The sequence below is a fragment of the Botrytis cinerea genome, chromosome 1, assembly GCF_000143535.2.
Source record: "Botrytis cinerea B05.10 chromosome 1, complete sequence".
In the NCBI taxonomy this organism is placed as follows: domain Eukaryota; kingdom Fungi; phylum Ascomycota; class Leotiomycetes; order Helotiales; family Sclerotiniaceae; genus Botrytis; species Botrytis cinerea.
Window position 1 is genome coordinate 3242229 of NC_037310.1, and position 24475 is coordinate 3266703.

At 43.6% G+C, this 24475-nt stretch overlaps 7 protein-coding genes across 10 annotated transcripts; 4 read left to right on the top strand and 3 right to left on the bottom strand.

The window, feature by feature from the left end:
• The first annotated feature begins 1862 nt into the window (after positions 1–1862).
• BCIN_01g09320 (hypothetical protein) lies at positions 1863–5782 on the top strand. Its single transcript, XM_001553523.2, has 4 exons — positions 1863–2431; positions 2506–2663; positions 2721–5359; positions 5442–5782. The coding sequence occupies exons 1-4, from the start codon at positions 2314–2316 to the stop codon at positions 5524–5526; spliced, it is 3000 nt and encodes a 999-aa protein (XP_001553573.1). The 5' UTR covers positions 1863–2313; the 3' UTR covers positions 5527–5782.
• A 13-nt stretch (positions 5783–5795) lies between these two features.
• Positions 5796–7197, bottom strand: Bcpup3. The gene is made up of 4 exons (XM_024690820.1): positions 7027–7197; positions 6923–6941; positions 6402–6856; positions 5796–6250 (listed from the first exon to the last, which is right to left on the bottom strand). The coding sequence occupies exons 1-4, from the start codon at positions 7027–7029 to the stop codon at positions 6107–6109; spliced, it is 621 nt and encodes a 206-aa protein (XP_024546590.1). The 5' UTR covers positions 7030–7197; the 3' UTR covers positions 5796–6106.
• A 122-nt stretch (positions 7198–7319) lies between these two features.
• Positions 7320–9535, top strand: BCIN_01g09340 (hypothetical protein). The gene has a single exon (XM_001553525.2). It carries the CDS (start codon positions 7695–7697, stop codon positions 9231–9233), a length of 1539 nt encoding a protein of 512 aa, XP_001553575.1. The 5' UTR covers positions 7320–7694; the 3' UTR covers positions 9234–9535.
• A 22-nt stretch (positions 9536–9557) lies between these two features.
• BCIN_01g09350 (hypothetical protein) lies at positions 9558–10658 on the bottom strand. The gene is made up of 4 exons (XM_001553526.2): positions 10323–10658; positions 10100–10200; positions 9959–10040; positions 9558–9886 (listed from the first exon to the last, which is right to left on the bottom strand). Exons 1-4 carry the CDS (start codon positions 10377–10379, stop codon positions 9806–9808), a joined length of 321 nt encoding a protein of 106 aa, XP_001553576.1. The 5' UTR covers positions 10380–10658; the 3' UTR covers positions 9558–9805.
• A 2073-nt stretch (positions 10659–12731) lies between these two features.
• On the top strand, positions 12732–14957 carry Bcccp1. The gene is made up of 4 exons (XM_024690821.1): positions 12732–12936; positions 13087–13655; positions 13845–14218; positions 14288–14957. Exons 2-4 carry the CDS (start codon positions 13130–13132, stop codon positions 14504–14506), a joined length of 1119 nt encoding a protein of 372 aa, XP_024546591.1. The 5' UTR covers positions 12732–12936; positions 13087–13129; the 3' UTR covers positions 14507–14957.
• Positions 14958–17755: 2798 nt separating this feature from the next.
• BCIN_01g09370 (hypothetical protein) lies at positions 17756–20078 on the top strand. Of its 4 annotated transcripts, none has more exons than XM_024690824.1 (3): positions 17756–17955; positions 18531–19467; positions 19538–20078. In XM_024690824.1, the coding sequence occupies exons 2-3, from the start codon at positions 18567–18569 to the stop codon at positions 19819–19821; spliced, it is 1185 nt and encodes a 394-aa protein (XP_024546592.1). In that variant the 5' UTR covers positions 17756–17955; positions 18531–18566; the 3' UTR covers positions 19822–20078. The 4 variants fall into 4 exon arrangements, with proteins under 4 accessions (XP_024546592.1, XP_024546593.1, XP_024546594.1 ...); XM_024690822.1 differs by lacking the exon at positions 17756–17955 and adding an exon at positions 17997–18478; XM_024690823.1 differs by lacking the exon at positions 17756–17955 and adding an exon at positions 17997–18421.
• A 1391-nt stretch (positions 20079–21469) lies between these two features.
• On the bottom strand, positions 21470–23390 carry BCIN_01g09380 (hypothetical protein). Its single transcript, XM_024690825.1, has 2 exons — positions 22268–23390; positions 21470–22197 (listed from the first exon to the last, which is right to left on the bottom strand). Exons 1-2 carry the CDS (start codon positions 23201–23203, stop codon positions 22165–22167), a joined length of 969 nt encoding a protein of 322 aa, XP_024546595.1. The 5' UTR covers positions 23204–23390; the 3' UTR covers positions 21470–22164.
• Positions 23391–24475: the final 1085 nt, after the last annotated feature.

Genomic DNA, 24475 nt, shown 5'->3' on the forward strand with positions numbered 1-24475 from the left:
TGATCCATTAAAGGGTGTTGGTATGGGATGTCTGCCCCACGTAGATGTGGATTGATTCCCTTGTGACAACTGGAAATCAACAACAACGTCAAAGAAAAGTTCGGAGTATCCGCACTGCGCAGTCTTGTTCTTGCCTACCCAGCAGGTGTAAAGTCAGAAGGGATTAGTCGTTATTAAATACAGAACATTTTACCAATAATTTGTCTCATTAGTGAAAAGGGTCACCACTAATTCCAGGGTCTAGTTGCAATCTAGAAAATCCAGGAATTGAAGACAGAACTTCCGGTAATCTGATAATGAGGAACTATCAAGGATTCGTGTCTCAAGTCTATTTCCTACATATTGGTTCAAGATCACATTATAACTTATTCGCCTTCTATTTGATCGAGATCGACAAAGCCCCTGTTTGCTTAATTCCTTTGCATGCCTATGCCTATGCCTATGCCTATGCAGTCAATCCTGAGATTCAGACGAAAGACGAAACACCAACCTGCCTTCGGCCAGCTCAAGCGATTCCTCCCAACAATTGTAAGATCCGATGGCTTCGAGCGTAATGGAAGGATGTGCCTACCTAGTATCTTGCTTCCCTGAGAACTATATATGGTAACAAATGAGTTCTCAGAACAGTGGGGAAAAGTGTGCTTAGAACTCGAATACTGTACAGCTGGCGGCATTTTTTACCATTCGACGAAGGTGGGAGTTGAGATGCCAGCAGTGGCCCAGCACCTATGTTTTTCCGACCCATTAGAGAATAATGAGTGACGAACAATCATGTCTACCTACCTCGTGGTAGGCAAGGATTACTACAAATTAGAACCAATCGGAGACGGGCTGTTGATGGAGTTGGGACGGATTGGAAAGTAAATTTTCCATAGAACCTAGTTAATAGGAGGATCCTAACAGAAACGAGGCTGCATGTTAATATACCAAGCTTCATGTGAAGAGATGCCGTTGGATCTAGGTTGTCAAGTTATGTCGCTTCCTGGGCACTTTCGGTACACTCGCTTCGCCCCTCTGTTTCTTCTTCGTTCCAATATGAAGGCTCATCCTTGTGAATATCTCTCGAACAAAAACGATGTTGAGATGGACGGGGTACGTCAATCATGAGATTAGTGTTCGTCTACTCCTGCCCTGAACTCCATCGGCGAATACGATCAATTCGGAGAATAAAGGTTCGGGTAATAGAGGTGGTACGCTGAGTCTGCTTCTGGCAAACAAACGACATGAGAATTACTCGGGTGGCTGGCGGGTTGTTCTTTCGGATGAAGATATGGTGCCGGTGTATCTGTGAAACAGACAGCTTTAGAAAGACAGTGAGATTGACATCTGCAAGTATCATGCCCTCCTCTTCTTCTATCGCTACCGTGCCAGTCCTGAAGCTGGTGATAAACAACGATTATTCTATTTTATTCTATTTCAAGAATGAAACGACGCTGCGCTGGCCCTCCGAGGGCCTCTGCCGTGGAGGCAGACTGTTTGGAAAGGAAATACAGAAGATTATTGATGTGACACTATTCATTGCCTAGGGTCCAATTGCAAAACGTGATGCATGGGTAGATGGGTAGGTAGGCAGTAGGTAGTAGGTAGGTGGATGGATGGGCGAGTGAGTGGCCCAGTCTCCATGTCCGATTTCCAACATCCAGAATCAATATCAGCTCCAGTCTATACTCGCTCTGCACTTATCGAGACTCGAGACAGTATCAGTATCTCCCAGAAGCAAGCCTCTATTACTCAATCGCTTCTACTGCTTTCTACAGACAAGCGCACAGACCAAGCAGCATCAACAATCAAGCTTCACTCCAGTTACGGTGATTACAGTTAGAGTCGCAGTCACTGTCACTCTAAACATGCGCAGGCGGCTCGGCATGTCATACCCGTTTCAATGAAGGCGACTGACTGACTTCTTTTACTAATTAATAATGAGAGAGAGAACTGGGAAAATTCTGGAATTCCAGCCAATCAAATCAACATGTGAATTGTCATTATTTACGATTAAGAGAGATTCCTAGAAAGGACACTTGTTCACGAAGATAGCACTCACTTAGTATCCAGGTATTATTAAATAATCGCATCTCTTTTGGGAACTTCTAGATTTATCATCCTGTTGGAATAGAATCCCTCCCTCCCTCCATAGCATTCTCTTTCTCGTCCATCGCACTTCTTTCGGTTTGGCAGAAAGAAAGAAAAAGGAGATCTGTCCATAAATCTTCCTAGTTAGATGAGACAATCAATTTGATCGAAGTGGCTATTATCGCTACAATCCTTCCTCTCTCTACATATTGCCCCACGTTGTCTTCAACATAACATAAAGTCATGGACAGTGCATATTCCCAATCGACCTCTGAGGTCTTGGATCATTTCTCCGTATCCGAATCTCAAGGTCTCACAGACGCTCAAATTACTGCATCGAGGGAGAAGCATGGTCGTAATGGTAAGCACGCAATATTCCTCTCTCCCGCATCATTTGTGCCGCTTCAATCAGAGCTTTGGCTAATCATACAACAGCTATCGCAGATGAGCCTCCAACTCCCATTTGGGAACTTATCCTCGAACAATTCAAAGATCAATTAGTTATTATACTCCTCGCCTCCGCGGCCATTTCCTTCGTCTTGGCTCTTTTCGAAGATGAAGGAGGATGGACTGCTTTTGTCGACCCCGCAGTGGTATGTGTTGACTCTCCATAAAGATTAACTTGTCGCGGTGCTAATGTGTCGATATAGATTCTCACCATTTTGATCCTTAATGCCGTCGTTGGTGTATCGCAAGAAAGTAGCGCGGAGAAAGCAATTGCGGCCCTTCAAGAATACTCAGCAAATGAAGCCAAAGTGGTTCGAAATGGACATGTCACTCGAGTTCGCGCGGAAGAATTGGTTCCTGGAGATATCATCACAATCGCAGTAGGAGACAGAATTCCTGCAGATTGCAGAGTCATCGCAATTCAGAGCAACAGTTTCTCAGTCGACCAAGCCATTCTTACTGGAGAGAGTGAGAGTGTTGGAAAAAGTACTGCGGCTGTCACGGATTTGAAGGCCGTTAAGCAGGATCAAGTAAACATGCTTTTCTCTGGAACCACTGTTGTCACCGGGCATGCAACTGCAATCGTCGTTCTTACCGGATCTTCTACAGCCATTGGTGATATTCACGAAAGTATTACGGCACAGATTTCAGAGCCAACTCCACTCAAGCAAAAACTCAACGATTTTGGAGACACTTTGGCGAAGGTTATCTCAGTTATCTGTATTGTGGTCTGGCTTATCAACATTCCTCATTTTAATGATCCTTCTCATGGAAGTTATGCTAAGGGTGCGATTTACTACCTAAAGATTGCAGTATCCCTCGGTGTTGCAGCTATTCCAGAAGGTCTCGCTGTTGTCATTACAACTTGTTTGGCCCTTGGTACCCGTAAAATGGCCGCCAAGAATGCCGTTGTTCGAAGCTTGCCTTCAGTAGAAACTCTAGGTAGTTGCAGCGTGATCTGTTCGGACAAAACTGGTACCTTGACTACAAACCAAATGAGTGTCAACAAAGTCGTTTATATCAATGATGCAGGTTCTGACCTTGAGGAGCTGGACGTTGAAGGAACTACCTTCTCTCCTAACGGTAAAATTCTTTCAAATGGCACTGTGATGACAGACGTAGCCACAAAATCGAATACCATCTTTCAAATGGCCGAGGTAGCAGCTCTTTGTAACGAATCTGCACTTGCATTTGATTCTAAGTCTAACACTTATTCAAACGTCGGAGAACCTACTGAAGGCGCTCTACGTGTTTTGGTAGAGAAAATTGGAACCTTGGACGCAGGTCACAATCAAGCAAGAGCCAGCATTGCGGCGAGTGACTCTCTCCACCACGCAAGCTCCTGGTATGAAAAAAGAACTCCTCATCTCGCTACTTATGAATTCTCTCGCGATAGAAAGAGCATGTCTGTTCTTGTCGGAAACGGTCAGCAACAAAAATTACTTGTCAAGGGAGCCCCAGAAAATATTATCAATCGTTGCACTCACACTTTGGTTGGATCTAACGGCAAGAGAGTCCCACTCACAGAGTCTCTTGAGAAGCTTTTGTTGAAGGAAGTCGTCGAATATGGTAATAAAGGTCTACGTGTTATCGCACTCGCTAGCGTGGAAGATGTTGGGTCTAATCCATTATTGAAGTCGGCAACTACTACTACTGAATACACCCAAATTGAGCAGAAATTGACTCTCCTTGGTCTTGTCGGTATGCTTGATCCCCCTCGCCCAGAGGTAGCAGGATCCATCCGAAAATGTAAGGAAGCCGGAATTCGAGTCATTGTCATTACTGGTGATAACCGCAACACTGCCGAAGCAATCTGCAAACAAATTGGTGTTTTCGAACAATTCGAGGATCTTAAGGGCAAAAGTTACACTGGCCGAGAATTTGATAATCTTAGCCAAAGCGAGCAATTGGTTGCTGCTAAGACTGCCTCATTATTTTCTCGTGTTGAACCAAGTCATAAATCCAAGCTTGTAGATCTTTTACAATCAGCTGGTGAAGTGGTAGCTATGACTGGTGATGGTGTCAATGATGCACCTGCTCTCAAGAAGGCCGATATTGGTGTTGCTATGGGTTCTGGTACTGATGTCTCTAAACTTGCTTCCGACATGGTTCTTGCCGATAATAACTTTGCTACTATTGAAGTTGCAATTGAAGAAGGTCGATCCATCTATAACAACACTCAACAATTCATCCGTTATCTCATATCCTCCAACATTGGCGAGGTTGTTTCTATCTTCTTGACAGCAGCAGTGGGTATGCCAGAGGCTTTAATTCCTGTTCAACTCTTATGGGTCAACCTTGTTACCGACGGTCTCCCAGCTACAGCTTTATCATTCAACCCTCCTGATCATGATATCATGAAAAGACAACCAAGAAAGCGTGATGAAGCATTGATTGGTGGCTGGCTCTTCTTCCGTTACATGGTCATCGGTATCTATGTCGGTCTTGCTACTGTAGCTGGTTATGCATGGTGGTTCATGTACAACTCAGAAGGACCACAAATTACCTTCTGGCAACTATCTCACTTCCACAAATGTTCAGCTCAATTCTCAGACATCGGCTGCGAAATGTTTTCGAACGACATGGCTAAATCTGCATCCACGGTCTCACTCTCGATCCTTGTCGTTATCGAAATGTTCAACGCCGTCAACGCTCTCTCTTCTAGTGAATCTCTTCTCACCCTTCCTCTTTGGGAAAACATGATGTTGGTCTACGCTATTGCCTTATCTATGGCATTACACTTTGCGCTCCTCTATACACCTATCTTGCAAACTCTTTTCTCAATTCTCCCAATGAATTGGAATGAGTGGCAGGCGGTTCTTATTATTAGTGCTCCTGTTATGTAAGTTTTTCCCTATTCCTTGCTCATGGAATCTGGCTTTATATATGTATGATCTTACTTGCTAACGTTCTTAACTTATTAGTATCATTGACGAAGGTCTGAAATTCTTAGAAAGACAATTCTTCATGCAAAAGTCGGCAATTAAAGAAAGACCAAAGAAGGAATAGATGCCTCTCCATGGATTCGCATGAAGAATGCGCACTTCGATGGGAAGTAGAACAGCTGCTTGAAATAGCTGGTAAGAAAACGGTGGGGGTGTAAACTATTAGATTTTGGTAGATATTAGATTAACATACATGTACGATACCTCCCACGTAAAAGGAGGGGTATTGAACTTGAATCAAGAATATAAAATTACACATGCATGATTACCAATTTATTTAGTACTACCTGGGCATTTGGAAAAATACCTAAATGTTTGCAAAGAGTTCAATCATGAAGAGGCAATAGTGAAATTGAAAAGCAAACGCCTACGTAGATGTGTCATTTATGCTCGTTTTGTATCTATGAAGCCCTTGATGCCTTGGCTATTCGCTAGATAGATCTAATACTACAAATCTTTCCTATCTTGCGTGCTTGCTAACTGCACACAAGAAGGCATCTTTCACTGCTTCCTGTAAGAATCCCTGAGCATTGTCTTCATACCGTCGTATGCATCGTTTTCTGTCAGGGATACGAGTTCGTGTACCTTCAAGATTACAACTGCGTCCTCCATCACAATTACGGCTTCGTTATAATTCACACCATTTAATCTTGTCTGCCCTTCAGTAACCTCTTGGTAACCTTATCCTTCTCAATAATGTAAACATGGGCTCCCCAACCTGACAGAGCATCTCTGTCGACTGCGTTCAAGAGTGCTTGTGATATTGTCTCGAAGAGATCTTCTGGTCCCTGGATTTGAGAATTGAGCTGTTAGCATTTGATAATATATGTGATGAACCTGTTTTTGATTCCCACAAAGATAATTCCCATAGAACCGTTCCAGAAGTCGATCCCGCAATCATCTCAAGAAGAAGAAAAGCAACCAAGAAGTTAAACTCACCAAATCTGGCTCCCACAACCCTTCACAAGTACCAAATAATTGATCACTTGCAGTTCCACTAACAATGAAATCCTTTGCGAAATCAATACAACCAATACTATCAAACCCACAGATAAACGGCTTCCCAGTCTTCTGATCCAATCCCGCAACCACAGGACTAACGAAAAACGGACCAAAGCGACGTTCGTACAGCGAACTTGAGACGAGATTCGCCATGGTGGTGGGAGAAATATTGCGCTCCTCGCGGAGTCGATACATGTTTACTTTGTAGCGGAAGAGATCCGAGACGGTAGAGACATCTGTGGCGAGACCGGTAAGACCGAGATAGACGGAGGGGCCGTAGGAGAAGATTTTGGGGAAGTTGTTGGAGACGGTTAGGGCTTGGAGACCGAGGCGGAGATCGCAGGCTATGGCGACGCAGTCTTTACCTACCATGGCTACGCAGGCACCGCCATCTGAGGAGAATGGTTAGTACTTGTGGTTTGGGGTTGGGATCTTGTAGGATAGAGAGGAGGGCGTACTGATGGAGAATGGAGAGCTCTAGATGTAAGTGTTAGCTGGGTATTCATAGCGTAGATAACATGTTTAAGATATGTATGGTTTTCTGTAGGGAAAGCAAGCTTACCATTGTGAATAAAGTATACGAATTCAGGGTATCAAGAACTGGATAAATCAGAGAACGACAATTTTGCTCTTGCTGGTAAGGAGGTTCGCAGATAAAGGGTTTGGTGATTCAAGTTCAAGTGGTCTGGGGTTGCAATATTGAGGTTGTGAGAGAGATATGGACAAGGTAGACACGGCTGGCGCGTCGATGTTGAGCTCTCAAGCTGACGCTTGGGCCAACAAGGCAACGATTATGAGGTACGAGAGGGTCCATCAGCGAACACCTACTTTGATATGATTTCACACTCGTTACTTGTATAAAAGAAGGGACTTTGGGATTATATTTCATACTACTTCCTGGTGGAAAGATTATAGATTCGAAGGGAAGTACATTATACTCTTGGCCTTGTTTACTTATTATCCATTACAAATTCACTTATTACTTGGCTTGACTTCCGCCGTGCTCTGCAAGGTTGCTTTACGACAAGCTTGTCAACACCCCGCCACAAACTTCCAACGCCCTTACAAATATCACAGAACTTTATAGAAGGAAACTACGAATACAACATAACAACTTCCACCAGCAATATTTCTATTTACTTGAAGTCGATAGCGGTCACTCCCTAAATCTCATAGTCGAGCCATTCTACAATTCATACCATCTACTGCAGTAACTACCAATTCCTAGGTATGGCTTCCAACGTGGTAGTCATCGATAAGTCCTTCAACAGGGCAACTATAAAAGTCACTCCCGGCACGTACATGAGTGAAGTTGTCTCGGAAGCCTGCAAGAAGCTTGGAAAGAAAAGCACCAACTACGATCTCAAGAGAAACAACGACAAAGCCATCGATTTATCCCAAACATATCGTCAAACGGGTCTCACCACCGGCGCAAAACTCACCTTGGTCGAAGCTTCCAGATCTCCCGCTCCCGTCTCCATTGCGCTCCAATTACCACAAGATCTCGCATCTGCGGTTCCGGGTGGGAGGTTAAAAGATACGTTTCCTAGTAATACAACATTATGGCTTATTCTCCGCAAATTCGAGTCTAGCAACGGAGCTGCGAATTTAAATTTCACGGGGAGAGGAGTAGCGCAACTACAAAATGGCGCTTCGGGAGCTGGTCGCATGGTGTATGAGATGCCGGTGCTGAATGTGATGGGAAGAGAAATGGCGACATTTGGAGATTTACAAAAGACGCTTGCGAATTTGGGATTGAACAAGGGCACGGGATTGCTGAGACTTACATTTCGACAAACGGATCAGCCGATTGAGGAGGCGATGAAGGATATTGGAGAATATTTCAAGGAGGAAGAGCAAGAACCTGAAGCCCCTGCCGAAACGCCAAAGAAAGTTGAAAGTATAACGGATACTATTACGCATCTTCCTTCTGAATCAGAACAGCAAAATGAAGATATAACTATGGAGGATTCTGATCCTTCAGATACAACTCCCTATTCAACACCCACACCCGCCGGCGCAACCACAAACACTACACCTTCCAACCCACCTCTGTCCTCCTCGACCGACCCCTCCACCTCCCCTCAAATTCTTGGCCCAGATGGCCTTCCTCTAACTGTCTTCCTTGCTCCCAGCAACTCCACTCCCCTTGCAGCCCTCGTCCCTCACAACGATGACGATTACACCCCCACCATCCACCACGCCAAATCCGTGCTATCTCGTCTTCAAAACAGTTCTCAAAACACAAAACTTCTTTCCTACGATGAAGAACTTGCGCTTGAAACTTCCAATCAAGCTCGCCTATCCAAAATCAAGGAAATCCCTCTTCGCATTCGATTCCCAGATCAAATGGCTATTAGCAAATCCATCACTAATGAGTCTCACGGAAAATGGCTTTATGACTATGTACGCGGATTGATCGTTCATGAGAATGAACCTTTTAAATTGATCTATCAGGGTAACAAAGGAAGAGAAACAATACCTAATGAAGAGAGTAAACTCTTAATCAAACATTTGGGAATTCAGGGTCCAACGGTGGTTAATTTAGCGTGGGAAGACTCGGCAAATATCGGGGGATTGAAGGGAAAACCGGTGTTAAAGGATATTTATAGGGAGAAAGCTACAGAGCAGCCAGTGCCCGTTGTGGAGAGTGTGGGGGAGAAAGAAGAGGAGAGAAAGCCAGATGAGGTGAAGAAGGATGATGGGGGTGGGGAGAAGAAGAAGAAGGGATTGACCAATCTTATTATGAAGAATCTGAAGAAGAGGTAGGTAGATGAAGGAGGGAGGAAATAGACGAGGTTTTCGAGAATGGTTGATGGATTGTTCATGTTCATTTTCACAGCGTCGGTCTAGATTTCGCCAGATGATACCTGAAGAGTGAGTGGTGCACTAGGTGATAATGATTTATGACAGTACTCATAGGACGGGTGGTTGGACTTCTTCGGTCTCGAGAAGATGTGTTTCTCTGGATCAGACTAGCAGGGAAGGGAAATCATAGCGAGGCGTTTGTGCTACTCATTTTCTCATTGGCTCAGAGTGCAAAACATAACAACTTGAATAAAGAATTCACACAGAGTTATATATCAAAGATCGTGAACACAATTTTTGTAAGGTATCTTATTTTTGCCCTGAGATCTTCATGAATGCTAGGTTACTAGCAACTTCAGATCCCAATCCCCAGAATCATAGTAACTCGTAAAATTCTTCGTTGTTACAGCTCCAATTCCCATATGCTTGACTTGTGTAAATGTGGAGATCCATCATAAACCCATGTATCGATCCGTTGTATTGGAGAGACGAGATGTGATTTTTTCGTAGTGAGAGAATATGAGGTTAGGAATTTAGTGACCGGCTCTGCGGGACTCGGCAATGACACCTTGGAGCTCGTCGACCTTGGCCTTAGCACGTCCGAAAGTACCGAGCTATTGTTGAGTTAGTATTTGCTTTGCATAATGCGATGTATGTGATGTGGGAGCAAAAAAAAAAAAACATACCCTCTTCTTTGCGAGCTTACGGGCACGCTTGTCCTTGCTGTTACGGAGCAATTCAATGACTCTGCGCTCGTATGGTGCGAGACTATTGAGAAGATGATCAGTCGATTGTTCACTCTTGAGAGAAGAATGGAAGAAACATACCCAGAAACCTCCTTGACGATATCTCTGACAAACGCAGTGCGCTTGCTCAAGTGACCCTTGGTTCTGCTAACCTTGGGCTTGGAGACACGAGCCTCGGTTTTCTATATCACATCATAAATCAGCCGGTCCATCTTCTAAAAAATTTCGCAAAGAAGATCCTCCAAGAGGTGAGACGGGCGGGTTTTTTTGGGTTTCCCGTGGTTGGGAAGTTTCATGAACATACGTGTCCTTTGTTGAGACCGACGGCGAGGCCGGTACGAGCTTGCTTTTCGGCGGCCATTGTAGATGTTGGCGTTGGGATTGTCGTGTTGTCGATGATTGATTGTGAGCGCGAGGGAGAAATTTTGAAATGGTGGTGGAATTTGAAAATTTGGAAGTGTGGTCACGTGTAGAGCTAGTGAGGGTAAGCGAGTATAAAATCTTGGCGTTTTGTGTGGAGACAGCGAGTTTGGAGAGATCTCATTAATTGCATTCAAATTGTTAGACGAAGAATCATGCTACAAGAATGGTTGATTTCCCGAATGGCTTCTCGAAATTTGTAATACATATAAACAGCAGCAATGATTTGTTTTGCATTTAGCACAGTCTTGCTATCATTTCTCGAAACTCCATCAGAAACGATGGTACTGACAAAAAAATTCTCAATTCATCAACAATCTCGAATCTTCTGCTTGGGTTTATTCTCCAAACCTTGTTGGATAGTTAGTAGTTATTCAAAGGTCTGAGAAATGGGTTGGCAAGTGATATGATAGCACCGGGAGGGTACAGGACATGTGCTACGAGCATGCAGAACCTGCTCCAAAATTTTGATTACGCTTTCACGGCAGTGGCCCCAGAAAGCCAGCGGGCCATCATTTTTGATAATTGTGGTTTATCAATTCTACTGGCGTCATGAGAGGAAGCCCCCATAGCTGGCTGTGCTTCTCGAAATTCTAGAAGGAAGGCTTGTATCACAGCCTAACTCGTGGAGCAATGATGTTTCGAGAAGCAAGTCTCCTGAATGTAGTCACAAACCCCTCTGAAGAAATCCAAATGCAAATGTTAAAATTCGTGTATGCAGCCATGCTTACAACATGGTTTCCAACGTCTTCAATGTTTCGAACACAGGTGGCTTCCACCTCGCAATTCATAACAAAGCGTCATTGTAGAATTTCGACCACCTGCTTATTCTTAGCAGCTACAGGAGACTAGAAACTTACCCTATTTGTCGAAATGCATCTAATACCAGCATTTAACATTTTAGGGTCGCTCTCGCTCACTACAGCTTGGCTAACTCTTCTGTTGCACCGCCAGAATATCTCAAGCTCTAGACTGATCCTACAAGTTTCACAGCTTGCTTTGATGGAGATGCACCTCTTGAAGATGGTGTCTAAATGGCCTGACATGAATTTTAGCCAAGGAAATTCGTATGGAGAATAAGGGTTCCGAATTAGACCCCGCCCTTTCCCCCGCTCCTGACTCCCGACTACTAGGCCTCCAAAAGGCATGAGTAGGCACGTGATAGGCTCAATAAGTCACCGTCTAATGGTCTGGCTAAACATATCAAACTTTCATTAGGAAACTATCTTCACATCCTTCAAGATATCCATCGGTAACATGGCAAATGGCGACAAGGTATTTCCATAAAGTTATTCCTATATTATATCTATCTATATCGTCTTTGAACCTTTATATGACGTGACCATGAAGCAAAACATCAGCACTAACCCTGGTAGATGTGGTTGAAAAAGCCATTTTGCTTGCTTGAACCCTTCGTTCCAGACCGGGCCACTTACTCTGTAGATTTCTAAAGGCATTTATTTATTAGTCACACAGCCAATCCATAATCCATCACATCTTGATCAGCAAATACTACCGGCGATATATGATTCTAGAAACGTTCACCTGGTGGTTGAAAGAATTCTGCTCACATAATTCAGATTTCAAGTCGGAACGACCTCCGCACTCTCACATTTGAACGTTCCGCGCTCGGAGCTAAGATCTCCATCAGGGGTTGCAGCCAATCAGAGGCAACAAGAATTAGCTGACCAATGATAATATTTCGAACCTCTCTCTCCCTCTCTCTTTTCCGAATTACAATAGAGCCTCCTCAGTGGCGTTCAGCCTTATCATCAAACATGATCAATCGATGTAGCACAAGGGAACGGAATGAAAAACGGTCTGTCTCTCTGCAGATTGAAACTGTCACTACTGTGTTTCTCAGCCGGTTGTGGATAAATTCAATTAACCCCTCCCAAAAATGGTTGCAAAAGTCAAATATCAGCCAATTTGTCAAACCGAACAATCCAGAAGAGTCATGTCAAATATTCTGCTCATAATCTTTTGAATACGCAGATGCTGATTGGCCAATGTGAAACGATGATTGATAAGATTTGGAGAATCAAGTGGGTCGAGATTTGCTTCGTTATCATTTCATTTTGGGAGATATTTGCAGCTGTTGTTCTCATATTCGCACCCTCTCACTGGCTATGTCCAAAGAGAAGTGAAGCTAGAGATAGAAAATGGAAAGTACAGAGGGGCATTCGATGGAAATGCTAACTCAATCGGGAAACTCGATGCAGAAGGCTTCAAGAAATGCTGGTGAATCTTTTATTGGTGAGTGGGTTTGGCCTTTGGAGAGGAAGAGGTCTGTGAGGAGTGAAGTGAGGAGTGAAGTCAAGTAAAGTAAAGTGGAGGTTACCGATCATTTAGGTTTCAGTTCCGTACTACTAAAGGTTGAAATCTTACCACCTTCGCCTTTTCAATCTTGCGAATATCATCCATAACACCTAGAGATACCAGTAGTGTGTGAGAAAGATTCATTCACTTCTGTCTTTATCCGACTTCTCTTGTATTCTGTAGGTTTTCATTCTCTCTACTCTCTAACCTTTACCTTGCCTTACTTGCCCTCGAAATCTTTCGATCCGTTTGCCTGTCTTATTTCATATAAGAAAGATATAGTGGGAAAAGAGAACACTTGCTTACTTTTTGACTTTTTGCTTCAACAGAATACCAACCATCAATACATCATAATACAACCCATTTATCAAAATGGCATCCGCTACTCGAACCTTTGCTCGCGCAGGCGCTGCATTCAAATCAACACCTTTCAGATCCGCCACTCGCACTGCATTGAGTGCTCCTCGTCAAGCATTCCGTCAACAATCCCGTCGTGGATATGCATCTGAAGGACCTGCCAAATCTTCCTTCCCTCTCTCTATCGGTGTTGCTGCTTTGGCCATTGCTGGAGGTGCTGGATATTACTTTGTTTCTCAAGGTAATGGATCACTCTTGAGTGGTTCTGCCAAGGAAACCTCTGGTCTCTTCACACCTAAATTCGACGATTACCAAAAGGTTTACAACGAAATTGCAGAGAGATTGGAAGAGAAGGATGATTATGATGATGGTTCTTACGGACCCGTCTTGGTCAGATTGGCGTGGCATTGCAGCGGAACTTTTGACAAGGAAACTGGTACTGGTGGTAGCAACGGTGCTACTATGAGATTCGCCCCAGAGGGTGACCATGGTGCCAATGCTGGCTTGGTTGCTGCTAGAGATTTCTTGGCTCCTATTAAGGGTAAGTCACTTATTTTACTTTTTGTGGATGAAGATTGTGTTACTCCTTCGGAGCGGGGGAGATGGAGACCAGTTTGAAGAAGTTAGAGAAGACTTTTCAAACTGTTTCTCTCGATTTTTGAGCTATGGGATTTCGGGGCTTGTTCCTATCACACTTGGAGAAAGTAACTTCTTACTAACCTCTTCACAGCTAAGCACCCATGGATCTCCTACTCTGATCTCTGGATCTTGGCCGGTATCTGTGCTATTCAAGAAATGCAAGGCCCAGTCATTCCTTTCCGACCAGGTAGACAAGATAAGGACGCTGCTGCTTGCACACCTGATGGACGTCTTCCAGATGCATCCCAAGGTAACAAGCACTTGAGAGATATCTTCGGTCGTATGGGATTCAATGATCAAGAAATCGTTGCTTTGAGTGGTGCTCACGCTCTTGGACGTTGCCACACTGATCGTAGTGGTTTCGAGGGACCTTGGACTTTCTCTCCAACAGTTGTTACCAACGACTACTACAAGCTCTTGTTGAATGAGAAGTGGAGCTGGAAGAAGTGGAATGGTCCTAAGCAGGTATGATTAACCCGTCTCTTCCCTTTGGGGTGCAAAATTGGTATAAACTAACATGTAATTTCAAAATAGTACGAAGACAAGACCTCCAAGTCTCTCATGATGCTTCCCACCGACATGGCCCTCGTCTCTGATAAATCTTTTCGCTCATACGTTGAGAAATACGCAAATGATGAATCTCTCTTCATGAAGGACTTCGCAAATGTCATCACCAGGCTCTTTGAGCTCGGTGTTCCTTTTGCAGAGACTACTGAACAAGCTCCCATGAAATTCAAGCCTACTACTGCCTAGATAATTCATTTCCATCGCCAGCTCAGCTTTAATACAGAGATGTAAATAAATGGAGATAGAAAATGTGTTAGATAGGTGGATAGACTTTGTTTAGCTTGTTCCTTTTTAGAAGCGGGAGTTTGGTGAATTAAGGTATCTAGATGGATGAGTTGATACTCTGTTATTTGAGAGAAATATCATCTCAGGTAGGCGAGGATGAGATGACATGACATCCTGTGTGATTTGGATGAATGGTAATAAAATTCTGTGTCTGGCCAGCTTTGACTGCGTTGGACGGCTTGGTTGTTACATCATTTCGGCGCGAGGAGATGAGAAAAGATGTACAATAAGAGATTAGATTTGTTACATAGAGGAGAGACAAGAAAAAGAACATTCCGCCCAACATTTGATTACATTACGTTGTTGAAATTTAAAAATAAATGCACATCTGATGAATTTGGTGTATGGTGCAAACTAGAGATTGAAGAAACGTGAGTGATAGGTAGTAGATATATAGTTATCCTTTGCTAGCAGCTAGCTTGAAGGAGTTGAGGAAGTAAGGGGTGATGTTTGAGAGGCATGATAAGACAGGGTTCCCCGCATCTGAGGGGAAGGGACCATGAGGGGGGCATAGCCGGGTCCGCTTGAGTTCTAAGGGCGATGAGATGACTTCATGGATGTAGTAAAATTCATTGGGGACAATATAAATGTTTCGATTATTCGCTCGGCACTTTCTTGGATGAGAGCAGAGAATGTGTTTCCGGCGGTGGGGGGGGGGGGAGGGCGGAAAGAATTGGAAGTGAGATAGATGATGAGGGGTAGGAGGGAGATTGAGATGGATTTTGTTGGGTGTGCAAATTGTTTTGTTATTATCTTTTATTGGATTGGTGGGGATTGGGAGGGGGTTTCAGGCTGGGTTTTTATATTCGTACCTATCTGTTGAGATTGAGAGAGTGGGTTGGAAATATATTGGTATTGGTATTGGTATTGGTATTGTAATTGTAATCACTGAGTATCAAATCACGTATCAAGTTCTCTCATGTAACATGTACATTTGCATTCCGCAAATTCCATTCCATCCCGTCCCATCCCATCCGTCCATTCGTACAACTCTTCATAGATATGCGGTACACCGCGAACCAACGCAACCTCTAGTTTCAGATTACACAGGCACTAATAAGCGCGAAGCTTGAATGTTGTATATTGGATATTGTACTCCTATATTCTCGGCAGAAGAAACGGTAATGATATGTTTTACTTGTCTACCCCATCCCATCACTATTTGTAAACTGGTGCTGAGATACTGGTATCTACATCCACATCCACATCCGTCTCATACCGATCTGGAAAGCGATATGCTGGTTCCTTGTTGTATTTTTCTTCGGCTGGGTTATGCTTGGAATCGTCAAGGTGGTGAGATATGCTGCTCGATGCTTGGTGGAGAGAGGTGTAGGTGGATAGAGAGAGGTTCGAAGGTTCTGAACTTTTTTTTTTCTTCTTTTTTTTTCAAAAAAATTCCGACGACGGCTTTATGATTACGGCGAGTAGGGTGGAGAGATCTGCGTTTTGTTTGGTGGGGGTTTTGATGTTCGATGGGTGTGTGGAAGAGAGATGCTCACTCATCTAAAGTGGAATCGTATTGATGGTTTTGACAGACCATTGGAGATGCTTCGTCGGAAAGTTTAGAATTGAGGAACTGATTGGGATTTATCTCAATAAGTTGTACGAAAGAATCATGGGTGAAGTGTAGAGAAACAAATTTCAACAGGCGAAGAATATCAGCTGGGTTGTCTAATGTGCTCGAAACCATGTGTTTCCTTGCGAAGATGCGGAAGCTGATACACTATGAACAATCATAGCTTTCGGTCTGGTATCTCGGAAATATTTGAGTGCCCTGGATAAGATGAGAGGAAATGTGCATCGCGGTGCTGGCCATATTCTGTTAGATGTCTAGGCTGACATATGTATGATATGAAGAGATAAGGGTAGCAGCAACAGAATAGGAATGAATGTCTGTAAGGATCTAGAAGAGAAATAGATATAGGAGAGATATGTATGTCAACTTGTATGTGTGTCGACTTGCAGAGATGGGCATTTCCAATAGCAAACAATTAATGATATCGTTCCCATTCGGAGCGTATCATACATCATACATTCCCCATACGGTTTTCAGCCTGATACATTCCAGCTTTCCGAGAAAGAGCACAACAATCTTTGCTGATGCTATGTCTCCGAACAACCATGGTCTTGGCTCTGGTGTACATTGATAAATCGCCATCTCAGAGCCTGACTAGCTTCCCCTCTGAATACCGTTTCAGTGAGATTGGGCGAGTTATGGCAACTAGATCATCTTGGGATGCAGAACATCGACGAGAAGCTAAATCTCACCCGTGTTATCACACTTTTGATCGTTCGATACTATTTTAGATGTTTGGAACTCTCGTATGCTTTCACTGGAATGACGAAGATAGAATTGTGTCCTTTGATCATGAGGAAATCATCTCGATGGAGCCAAACTACTCTCCATCTTCGATCAACCCTTTCCCGCTGAAATGGAATCAATATCGATACACGGTATTAGGCTTGGATATGATCCTGGATTACGTGGCCCGCTTGCACAATCTGTGCAATGGAATCATCAACAGTTACCATTATGGACACAACGAGTTCAAGACATCCGTAAGAAGCAGAAAGATGCGTAGGGTTTGGAGGAGCTCGAGAATATCAAAAGGGAGAAAGATTGCGAGGATGTTGAGATATGAACAAAGTCAGACCTCTGGTGGAGATGGTTGTCATGTGTTCAACTTCAAAATTGGGCCATAGGACAAATAGATATACACGGCGATTCTCTTGCTCTGTATTCAACTTAACCTCACGTTAAGTGTTATATATGCGCTGCAATTCTCTAATGGAGAGCTGTCGCGAATCCTTGCTCTGCTCAGAATGCAACTCGCTGTCGCTAATTATAAGAGAGTGGTTTTTAAGTTTGCGTATATCTAATCCTGGGTATGTATATCATCTGATCTTGATCTGTTATCTCACTTTCAGACCCTCTTCGTCGGTGGACGTTCGGGATTCTCATGCCTGGAAATCAAGGTCAAAAGCCTATTGATATTATGCAATCCAATCACCTATATGTCTGAGTATGAGATTCTTATTATTCTAATTCTATATTTAACCTAGTCTTGTTTCTATATCACGTGATAAAAAAACACTTCAAACTTTTTTGCCATGCCATGTCACTATAGCTCACCGCCCGCGTTAAAGCGCGATTAATTCAGCCACCTCATTTCAACTGGAACATCCCTCCATTATTCCAATCTTTATTAATATCTCTTACAATTATACAAACATAATCTTTTCATCGCCGTCGCTATCTCCATCTCTATACCATTCATCCTCATCGCATAATATCTATTACGACTATACTAGTACAACAACCCCGGGGGCAGTTATGTTCTTTAGCACCTGTAGGTAGGCGGATCTTGAGATTTCTCTTCTAGGGTGGCTCGGTATCACCTCTTGTAGGAAGATCGAGTATCACCTCCTGTAGGAAGATCGAGTATCTCCTCTTGTAGGAAGATCGAGTATCTCCTCTTGTAGGCTGATCAAGTATCTCCTCCTGTAGGCTGATCAAGTATCTCCTCCTGTAGGCTGATCAGGTATCTCCTCTTGTAGGCTGATCAAGTATCTCCTCCTGTAGGCTGATCAGGTATCTCCTCTTGTAGGCTGATCAAGTATCTCCTCCTGTAGGCTGATCAAGTATCTCCTCTCGTAGGATGATCGAGTATCACCTCTCGCAGGATGTTCAAATGCCACCTATAGCAGACGGATCTTGAGACTCCTTTCCAGGGCGGCTAGATATCACCTCGTATAGGCCGATCAAACGGCACCTGTAGTAAGGAGACCAAGCGTCTTCTTCCTACTACGAGTCTAGTTAGTGAATGATCATATCTTATAAGGATAGTATTCTAGGGCTTTCTATCTGCCCCTGTTGGTATTATCCTATTACCTATCAGAATAGCCCTAACAATTGTCTTTCAAGGATCCTATCTTGGATACAGTATAACAAAAGGCCGCTATGCCTTCTCCGACGTTCGGCTGTACAGAGGTACCTGTAGTTATTAAATGGGCTGATACTGAACAACACAACTATATTGGCACACGAATTCAAAATCTCCGAATGAATATACACCTCGGCACGCAGACAAGTCCCAAGTTGCTGTTTTGGTTTAGTGTAACAGTTGTAGTTGCAGCGAGCCCCGATTCCTCTAATACACGTACAAAAACTCTCTACTTCGTTATCCCAGCTAGTTTACTTGGTCATAACGAGAATGATGCATGTCTCTCCTTGGAGACTCCAAACTCGGATTGTTCTCCCGATACTAGCACTGCTATACGAGAGGCTGGCATATGTTCCGATTATACCTCTGTTTCCCGTATATGCTTTCAGCTCCCCAATCCCGGCACGGTGTTTATGCCTCCTATTGAGAGGCATGCCTTCACCCCTGCGTCGGACAATGTTCTACAACTATTGGTTAGCATGCAGTCTCTTTCCCAGGCCAAACAATTCTGGGTATATACATCGCTCGAAGGATCGCTTCTTACAAATATCTGGCAAAGGATCGATCGAATACGCAAGGGAACCTTTACCGGTGACTTTACAACTCTGAGTGTGTATAAACATGGAATGGTATGTGACAAGTGGACGAATTTCAATCGGTTTGTTAGAGAGGGGAAATCGGCGAAACATAAAAGCACTCTTCATGGCGTAAAGCATAACTCGGATGCTCCACCACTATATACTAGTGGAGTCTCTAGCAGAAATTTGTCTTCCGATGATCTCGACCAACAGCTTGTGGATACCGAAAGCGATGAAGAATTGCCTACAGAGCGGAAGCGCAAATACAGCAAGATATCTTCCGGTACTACAACATTAGGCGACTCTAAGAATATTACCGGTTCTAGTATACTTAAATCTAGTAAGCGATTCCTATTGTACCTCCTTTTTTCGCTCAAGATTTCTCAAGCACTACTAACTATGTCACCTAGATAAATCCTACGCAGATCATCAAAGCTCTAGAGTTCGGTTCGTCGAGCCTACTAGCGAAGTTCCGGGCTACCTTGAAAAGCAATTGGCTGCCTTCATACGTTGGGTATTAGAGATCGACTTATACTTAGAGAAGGATTGTGAACAGGTCTTCTCGGATCTTGGCGGGGCAGTATCTTGTGGGGATTTAACCAAATTCAACGAAATAAAGACCGATTGTATGGCGAATATTTATATCACATATGTCAAGAGGGGATCTAAATGGGTTTTGAGGAATACTATCTGAAAAGAGACATACATTTCCAGAACTCTATTTTGAGCTATAGTTGTGACATTTTTGATACGGATAACAATAATTTCACCCTTCACCTTCCACCTTGGCTACTTTCTCTACGTTATATCCTCAAACTGTATAGACTGGCATTGTACTACTTGGGCTAAGCGGGGGGGGCATTTAACCATACATAGTCACATGGACTGGCTGCACAGGCCATATATCACGTTTAATGGTATCTATCCTCAAAATTCCACTTTTGATGTTCAAATATTGCACTGTCTGTATACGGCCGTTTGTATGTGCTACAGCCTATGCGTTTTACAGGCCTTCAAACGCAGTGTCGTTCGTTCGAGAATGCCCTCAAACAGCGCTAGTCTGCATGGTTTCCACTACTGATAATTATTGTCCTATATTCAAGCTACCCCTCCTCCGAGAAAAATGGGCCAGGTTATCGTGGGATACAATACTTTGCCGCGCATATTAATAAGGCCCGGCTACTTCTGCTACCCCGTCAATCTCCTACGCGTCAACCATTTGTAGTGTCCTTGGAAATAACTATAATTGATAATAATCTGTATACTATTTTACACGACTTATTACAGCTGACAGTTCGGAGGCCCGCTAACGAGCTGCTCGAGCTGCTGAGGCAACACGAGACCCCTGGTAGAAATCGCTCCGCCAGAGACTTGTAGCGGCTTGCATCCTCGCGTTTCTAAAGCTGTTTCTTCAAATCCCCGTCCACGGCAGCGACGATGTGTTACATGGAAGCAGATTATTCTAATGGATCCAGCTGGTATGTTACATTCAAATTAGCCCTAATCTTGAAAATGATCGCAAATGAATCCCATAGCCATAGCCAGTCGCCGAATGACAATGAAATTAAGATCAATTAGACCATTTGATAGCAAATAGTACTCAAGTGGCTCTTTAGACTGGCATTCATTAGAGGCGGGTTTGGACATCTTCACCAACATTTTGATGCGCCCTTTGACCATTAGAGCATTTTTCATTTATTCTTCAATTAGCCATTGGTAAGTTTTGTTGGCTTTGTAAGTGTTGAAGTGCAGGAAATAAAGTTAAAGGTCGAAGGACATTCCCTACTCGGCCTCAAACCATATTAGCCACCGCCAACATTCAAACAAACAAACACTTCCCTCATTCTTTTAAATCTCAAACGTATGTTGGTAGATCTCATCTCTTGGATTTTCTTCGAGTAACGTTTTAGTATATCTCAAGCTTTCTATTACTTAATACTGTTCAATACTGTTCAACACTGTTCATAAAACATTTAGCTAATGGCATCATCCCAAGCGGCAATTATATATGATGTATGGACTTTTCATTCTATCCTTGCAGACACTGGAATCTCACAAGCTGGAGTAATTGTAGTTTACGAAGGCGGAAAAACAGTGGAAAATGACTATCATCTTTGTGTCTATCATACATCTCGGGACCTTTCAGGAAGGCACAATTCCTACAAGCAATCACTACAACGTTCACTAGGTGGAAATATGACCTATAAAGGTAAAATCTTCGGAGACGACAAGCTACCATTTGACGCAATTTGTCGGGGCGTGGAGCCAATGGCGAAGAACCTAGGTGTACCATTGAATAGCGCCGCTGACTGGATTGAAACATGGGAGGACTATATGAGCCGTGCAAATATCGCGCATATTCTTTTCGACAGACCTGAAAAGCGTCCTATTGATTTTGCCAATTCTGATGCTCATTCACAATCGCGGAATGATGATCCACCAGCATATTTTTTCGAATCCGTTGATTGGGGCAACATTGCACATAAGCCACGAAGAAGTGATGTGCTGGATCAGAACGGCTATGGAAAATCTCGGAGTTCTAACATGGAACCACATCATAAGTACTATGCTCGGCAGCGATATGTATCTAGAGATTTGGACTCTTCTGATGATGATTCGGACTACAGTGGGGAAGAGGAGGAATTCCATGGATCCCGATCAGCAAGACATTCTCGCTTACCTAGAGGGTACAGATCAGACGATGAGCCAAGTGAGAAGCCTGAGAATAAGAAGTTAAAGTATGCTGGTGTAATTGCTGAGACTGTCACTGCTAATGCCGTAGGAGACGTGTTTGGGTTGATATTTGAGTCTGTTATTGGGGCTATCTTGTAGAAAATCGATAGCAAATACTTTGTAATTCTAGTTCTTATAGCATTGTCGTATACAGCACAAAATAGTTCTTCTTTTCGCCCCAATATCTATCTACATGCATCCCTGGCTCGGAGCCAGAGCAAGGGATTCTTCATATATACTATATACATTGAAGTATTCGAGCATTCTGAACCTTTCTAAAAACACTCAAGAATTCGCGCAAGGACTAGAAAGTACCGCTCCACAACTTCTGAATCATCTATTGCGGCAAGTAAAGTTAGCAACACTTGCCACAATTCACTTTGATATCTTCATGAGGAAGCACAAACCTTTGAATTGGGATTCTCATCTTCTCCTCGATCATCTCTGGCTCTCCCAGGGCGTAGAACTTGTCGTCGTCTTCTGCGTCGAAATCCGCTGGCAGTATTCCTGTTCACACGTCCACCCCTATCTTTTTGTCTTTCTCCCCCCTCGCGCACCCTTACCTCACATCCCAACCTTGTTCTTAACCTTCCTAACATCATAGAATCGCATACCCCTGGGCGCTCTGTCTCTCTTCTTCTCCTTCTCCTTCTAGATTCCCTTTCTTGCTGCCTCTCCTTCCTCCTCTCCCTCTCTCTACCTAAATTTCTATCTCTATACTCTGTGAGAACACTTTCCACCCAAATTCCCTCTCGAGCCAAATCCAAAAACAACATCTTCGTCCATTCTGCTGGCCTTTTCAACAATTCTCTTTCTTCAGCACTACAATGGCGTGAGGTTATTGAAGCGCATATCTGGAGATAGAGAGGTAGGGAAGAGGCAAGAATGTTACCTTGCCAACTAGATTTACCCCCAATGGAGCTAGGTAGGGAAGATCCAGATGCAGACGGGACCGGGGACGAAGAGTTGTGCGTTGTGTGAAAAATATATGGGATCGGGAATTGGTTTGAGGAGGATAGCGGGGATTCTAACGTGCATGTAGACATGGGTATGGGTGAGGATGAGGAGGGATATGGAACGATGAGAACGCCTTCTTGAATGATTCCCGTCTCTCCATATGCAACCCAAATCTCAAAGACTTGTAATTTCTTTTCGCTTCCCATGTTTCTTATTCCCATCTTTCCTATAACTGTATGACTTTTCGATAAAGAGTTCAGAATGTGTATCTCCAATACAATGAAACGATGCGGAATACAGTGATGAAAGTAGTAGCAGATTGCCAATGCTCTTTGAACACAAGTACAGGCTTCTCTCTGAACCATATATAATGATTCCCAAAGCATTCAGATGAGTATCCACAAACCTCGCACTTGTTCACACGTAAGCAGTCTAACTCTCCTTTTCCAAGCCCTCCCCACAGCTTATCATTCAGAAATTCATCGACCAGGCATCATGAAATACCGAAACATAAAGATTCCGAGGCAGCTAAATTACCATGCGCGCGCGTACGACATCTCACCTCATCGCATCTCGATTCTTCTCAAAACATCCGTATGAACCGAGTCCCCGAAATCAGTTCAGAGTGGAGATGTAGGTCTGTGGCCCTGTGGGGCACTAACGATAGAGCCCAATATACCCTGAAGTATCCATTATTTAGAGTATAGTGCGCAGTCTTACAGTAAGCGGGGATGTCAAAACCCCTGAAAAGTCAGAGCTTAAGAACCCGAGAATATTAATTGCCTGTCCTGTCCTTCCGTAAGCACAAGATTCTTTTCCAGCCGATGAAGTAATAGGGGTGAATGTTTCATGTTTGAAGCTTGAAATTGATGTCTGTGATTCATGTCCGGTACTTTTCAAAGAGCGATAGAGGGACGAGTGAAGATAGGAAACATTTGGCAAGTACCTGCTAGCTATAGGTACGTACACCATCCTCGTAGGTCGATCTGGTTTCTACAACATATATTGAGGTGTGTTCTTATCAGTGCGAGACCATTGTCACATGACGCTTTAGCCCCACTTGGTAAACATTTGCCAAATTAGCGGGACACGTCTGCTAAGTTCGCACCTGATTCTTCATCCTACACTTCCAAGCCCCGCGTCAACCAAGTTACGATTATCATCCTTCACAGTTCCAAGCAGGCCGCGATTATAACAAGCTGCAATCATTCCTTTTCTTATGCTTTATTCTGTAGCCTGATTCTGTGTCAAGCAAGAAATTTGACGCACGGGCTTTCTGACAGTCTTCTGTCTTCCTTCAAGGCTGATCGACGAGAGCACCACGGAGCTTTCTGGAATCGCAGTGTTGGGATTCAATAGAAAGTTGTCTTTGTTTTTGGATGAAAGTTGGATCAAGTGGTTCTGATCTTTTTGCTCCGTTGTCGCCGTCGCAAACTTGGCGGATGTTGCTGATGTTCATATGGTATCCAATCACTCGAACTGGCAAATTGAGCCAAGCTTCCAGTGACTTAAAGAGATACGAAATGAGATTCAGTATTCAAACGCAGTTGAATCATTCGATTGGATCCGAAAATCAAAGCTTTTGATTGCTAGACTGCAGTCCAGTCCACTGGAAATTCCAGACAGTCGAATCCATATTCAATCACTTGTTAAAGCCC

Excerpts from the sequence above, each read along its gene's own strand:
- Bcccp1 (XM_024690821.1), top strand. The coding sequence starts at position 13,130 with ATGGCATCCGCTACTCGAACCTTTGCTCGCGCAGGCGCTGCATTCAAA. Across the intron at positions 13,656-13,844 it reads TTTCTTGGCTCCTATTAAGG|CTAAGCACCCATGGATCTCC; the intron begins GTAAGTCACTTA and ends ACCTCTTCACAG. Across the intron at positions 14,219-14,287 it reads AGTGGAATGGTCCTAAGCAG|TACGAAGACAAGACCTCCAA; the intron begins GTATGATTAACC and ends ATTTCAAAATAG.
- BCIN_01g09380 (XM_024690825.1), bottom strand. The coding sequence starts at position 23,203 with ATGCTTTGGGAATCATTATATATGGTTCAGAGAGAAGCCTGTACTTGT. Across the intron at positions 22,198-22,267 it reads ATGAGAATCCCAATTCAAAG|ATGATTCAGAAGTTGTGGAG; the intron begins GTTTGTGCTTCC and ends TTGCCGCAATAG.
- BCIN_01g09340 (XM_001553525.2), top strand. The coding sequence starts at position 7,695 with ATGGCTTCCAACGTGGTAGTCATCGATAAGTCCTTCAACAGGGCAACT.
- BCIN_01g09370 (XM_024690824.1), top strand. The coding sequence starts at position 18,567 with ATGCCTTCTCCGACGTTCGGCTGTACAGAGGTACCTGTAGTTATTAAA. Across the intron at positions 19,468-19,537 it reads TTCTAGTATACTTAAATCTA|ATAAATCCTACGCAGATCAT; the intron begins GTAAGCGATTCC and ends TATGTCACCTAG.
- BCIN_01g09320 (XM_001553523.2), top strand. The coding sequence starts at position 2,314 with ATGGACAGTGCATATTCCCAATCGACCTCTGAGGTCTTGGATCATTTC. Across the intron at positions 2,432-2,505 it reads GGAGAAGCATGGTCGTAATG|CTATCGCAGATGAGCCTCCA; the intron begins GTAAGCACGCAA and ends ATCATACAACAG. Across the intron at positions 5,360-5,441 it reads ATTATTAGTGCTCCTGTTAT|TATCATTGACGAAGGTCTGA; the intron begins GTAAGTTTTTCC and ends TTAACTTATTAG.
- BCIN_01g09350 (XM_001553526.2), bottom strand. The coding sequence starts at position 10,379 with ATGGCCGCCGAAAAGCAAGCTCGTACCGGCCTCGCCGTCGGTCTCAAC. Across the intron at positions 10,201-10,322 it reads TCGGTCTCAACAAAGGACAC|AAAACCGAGGCTCGTGTCTC; the intron begins GTATGTTCATGA and ends GATGTGATATAG. Across the intron at positions 9,887-9,958 it reads GTAAGCTCGCAAAGAAGAGG|CTCGGTACTTTCGGACGTGC; the intron begins GTATGTTTTTTT and ends ACTCAACAATAG.
- Bcpup3 (XM_024690820.1), bottom strand. Across the intron at positions 6,251-6,401 it reads GGTTGTGGGAGCCAGATTTG|GGACCAGAAGATCTCTTCGA; the intron begins GTGAGTTTAACT and ends TCTCAAATCCAG.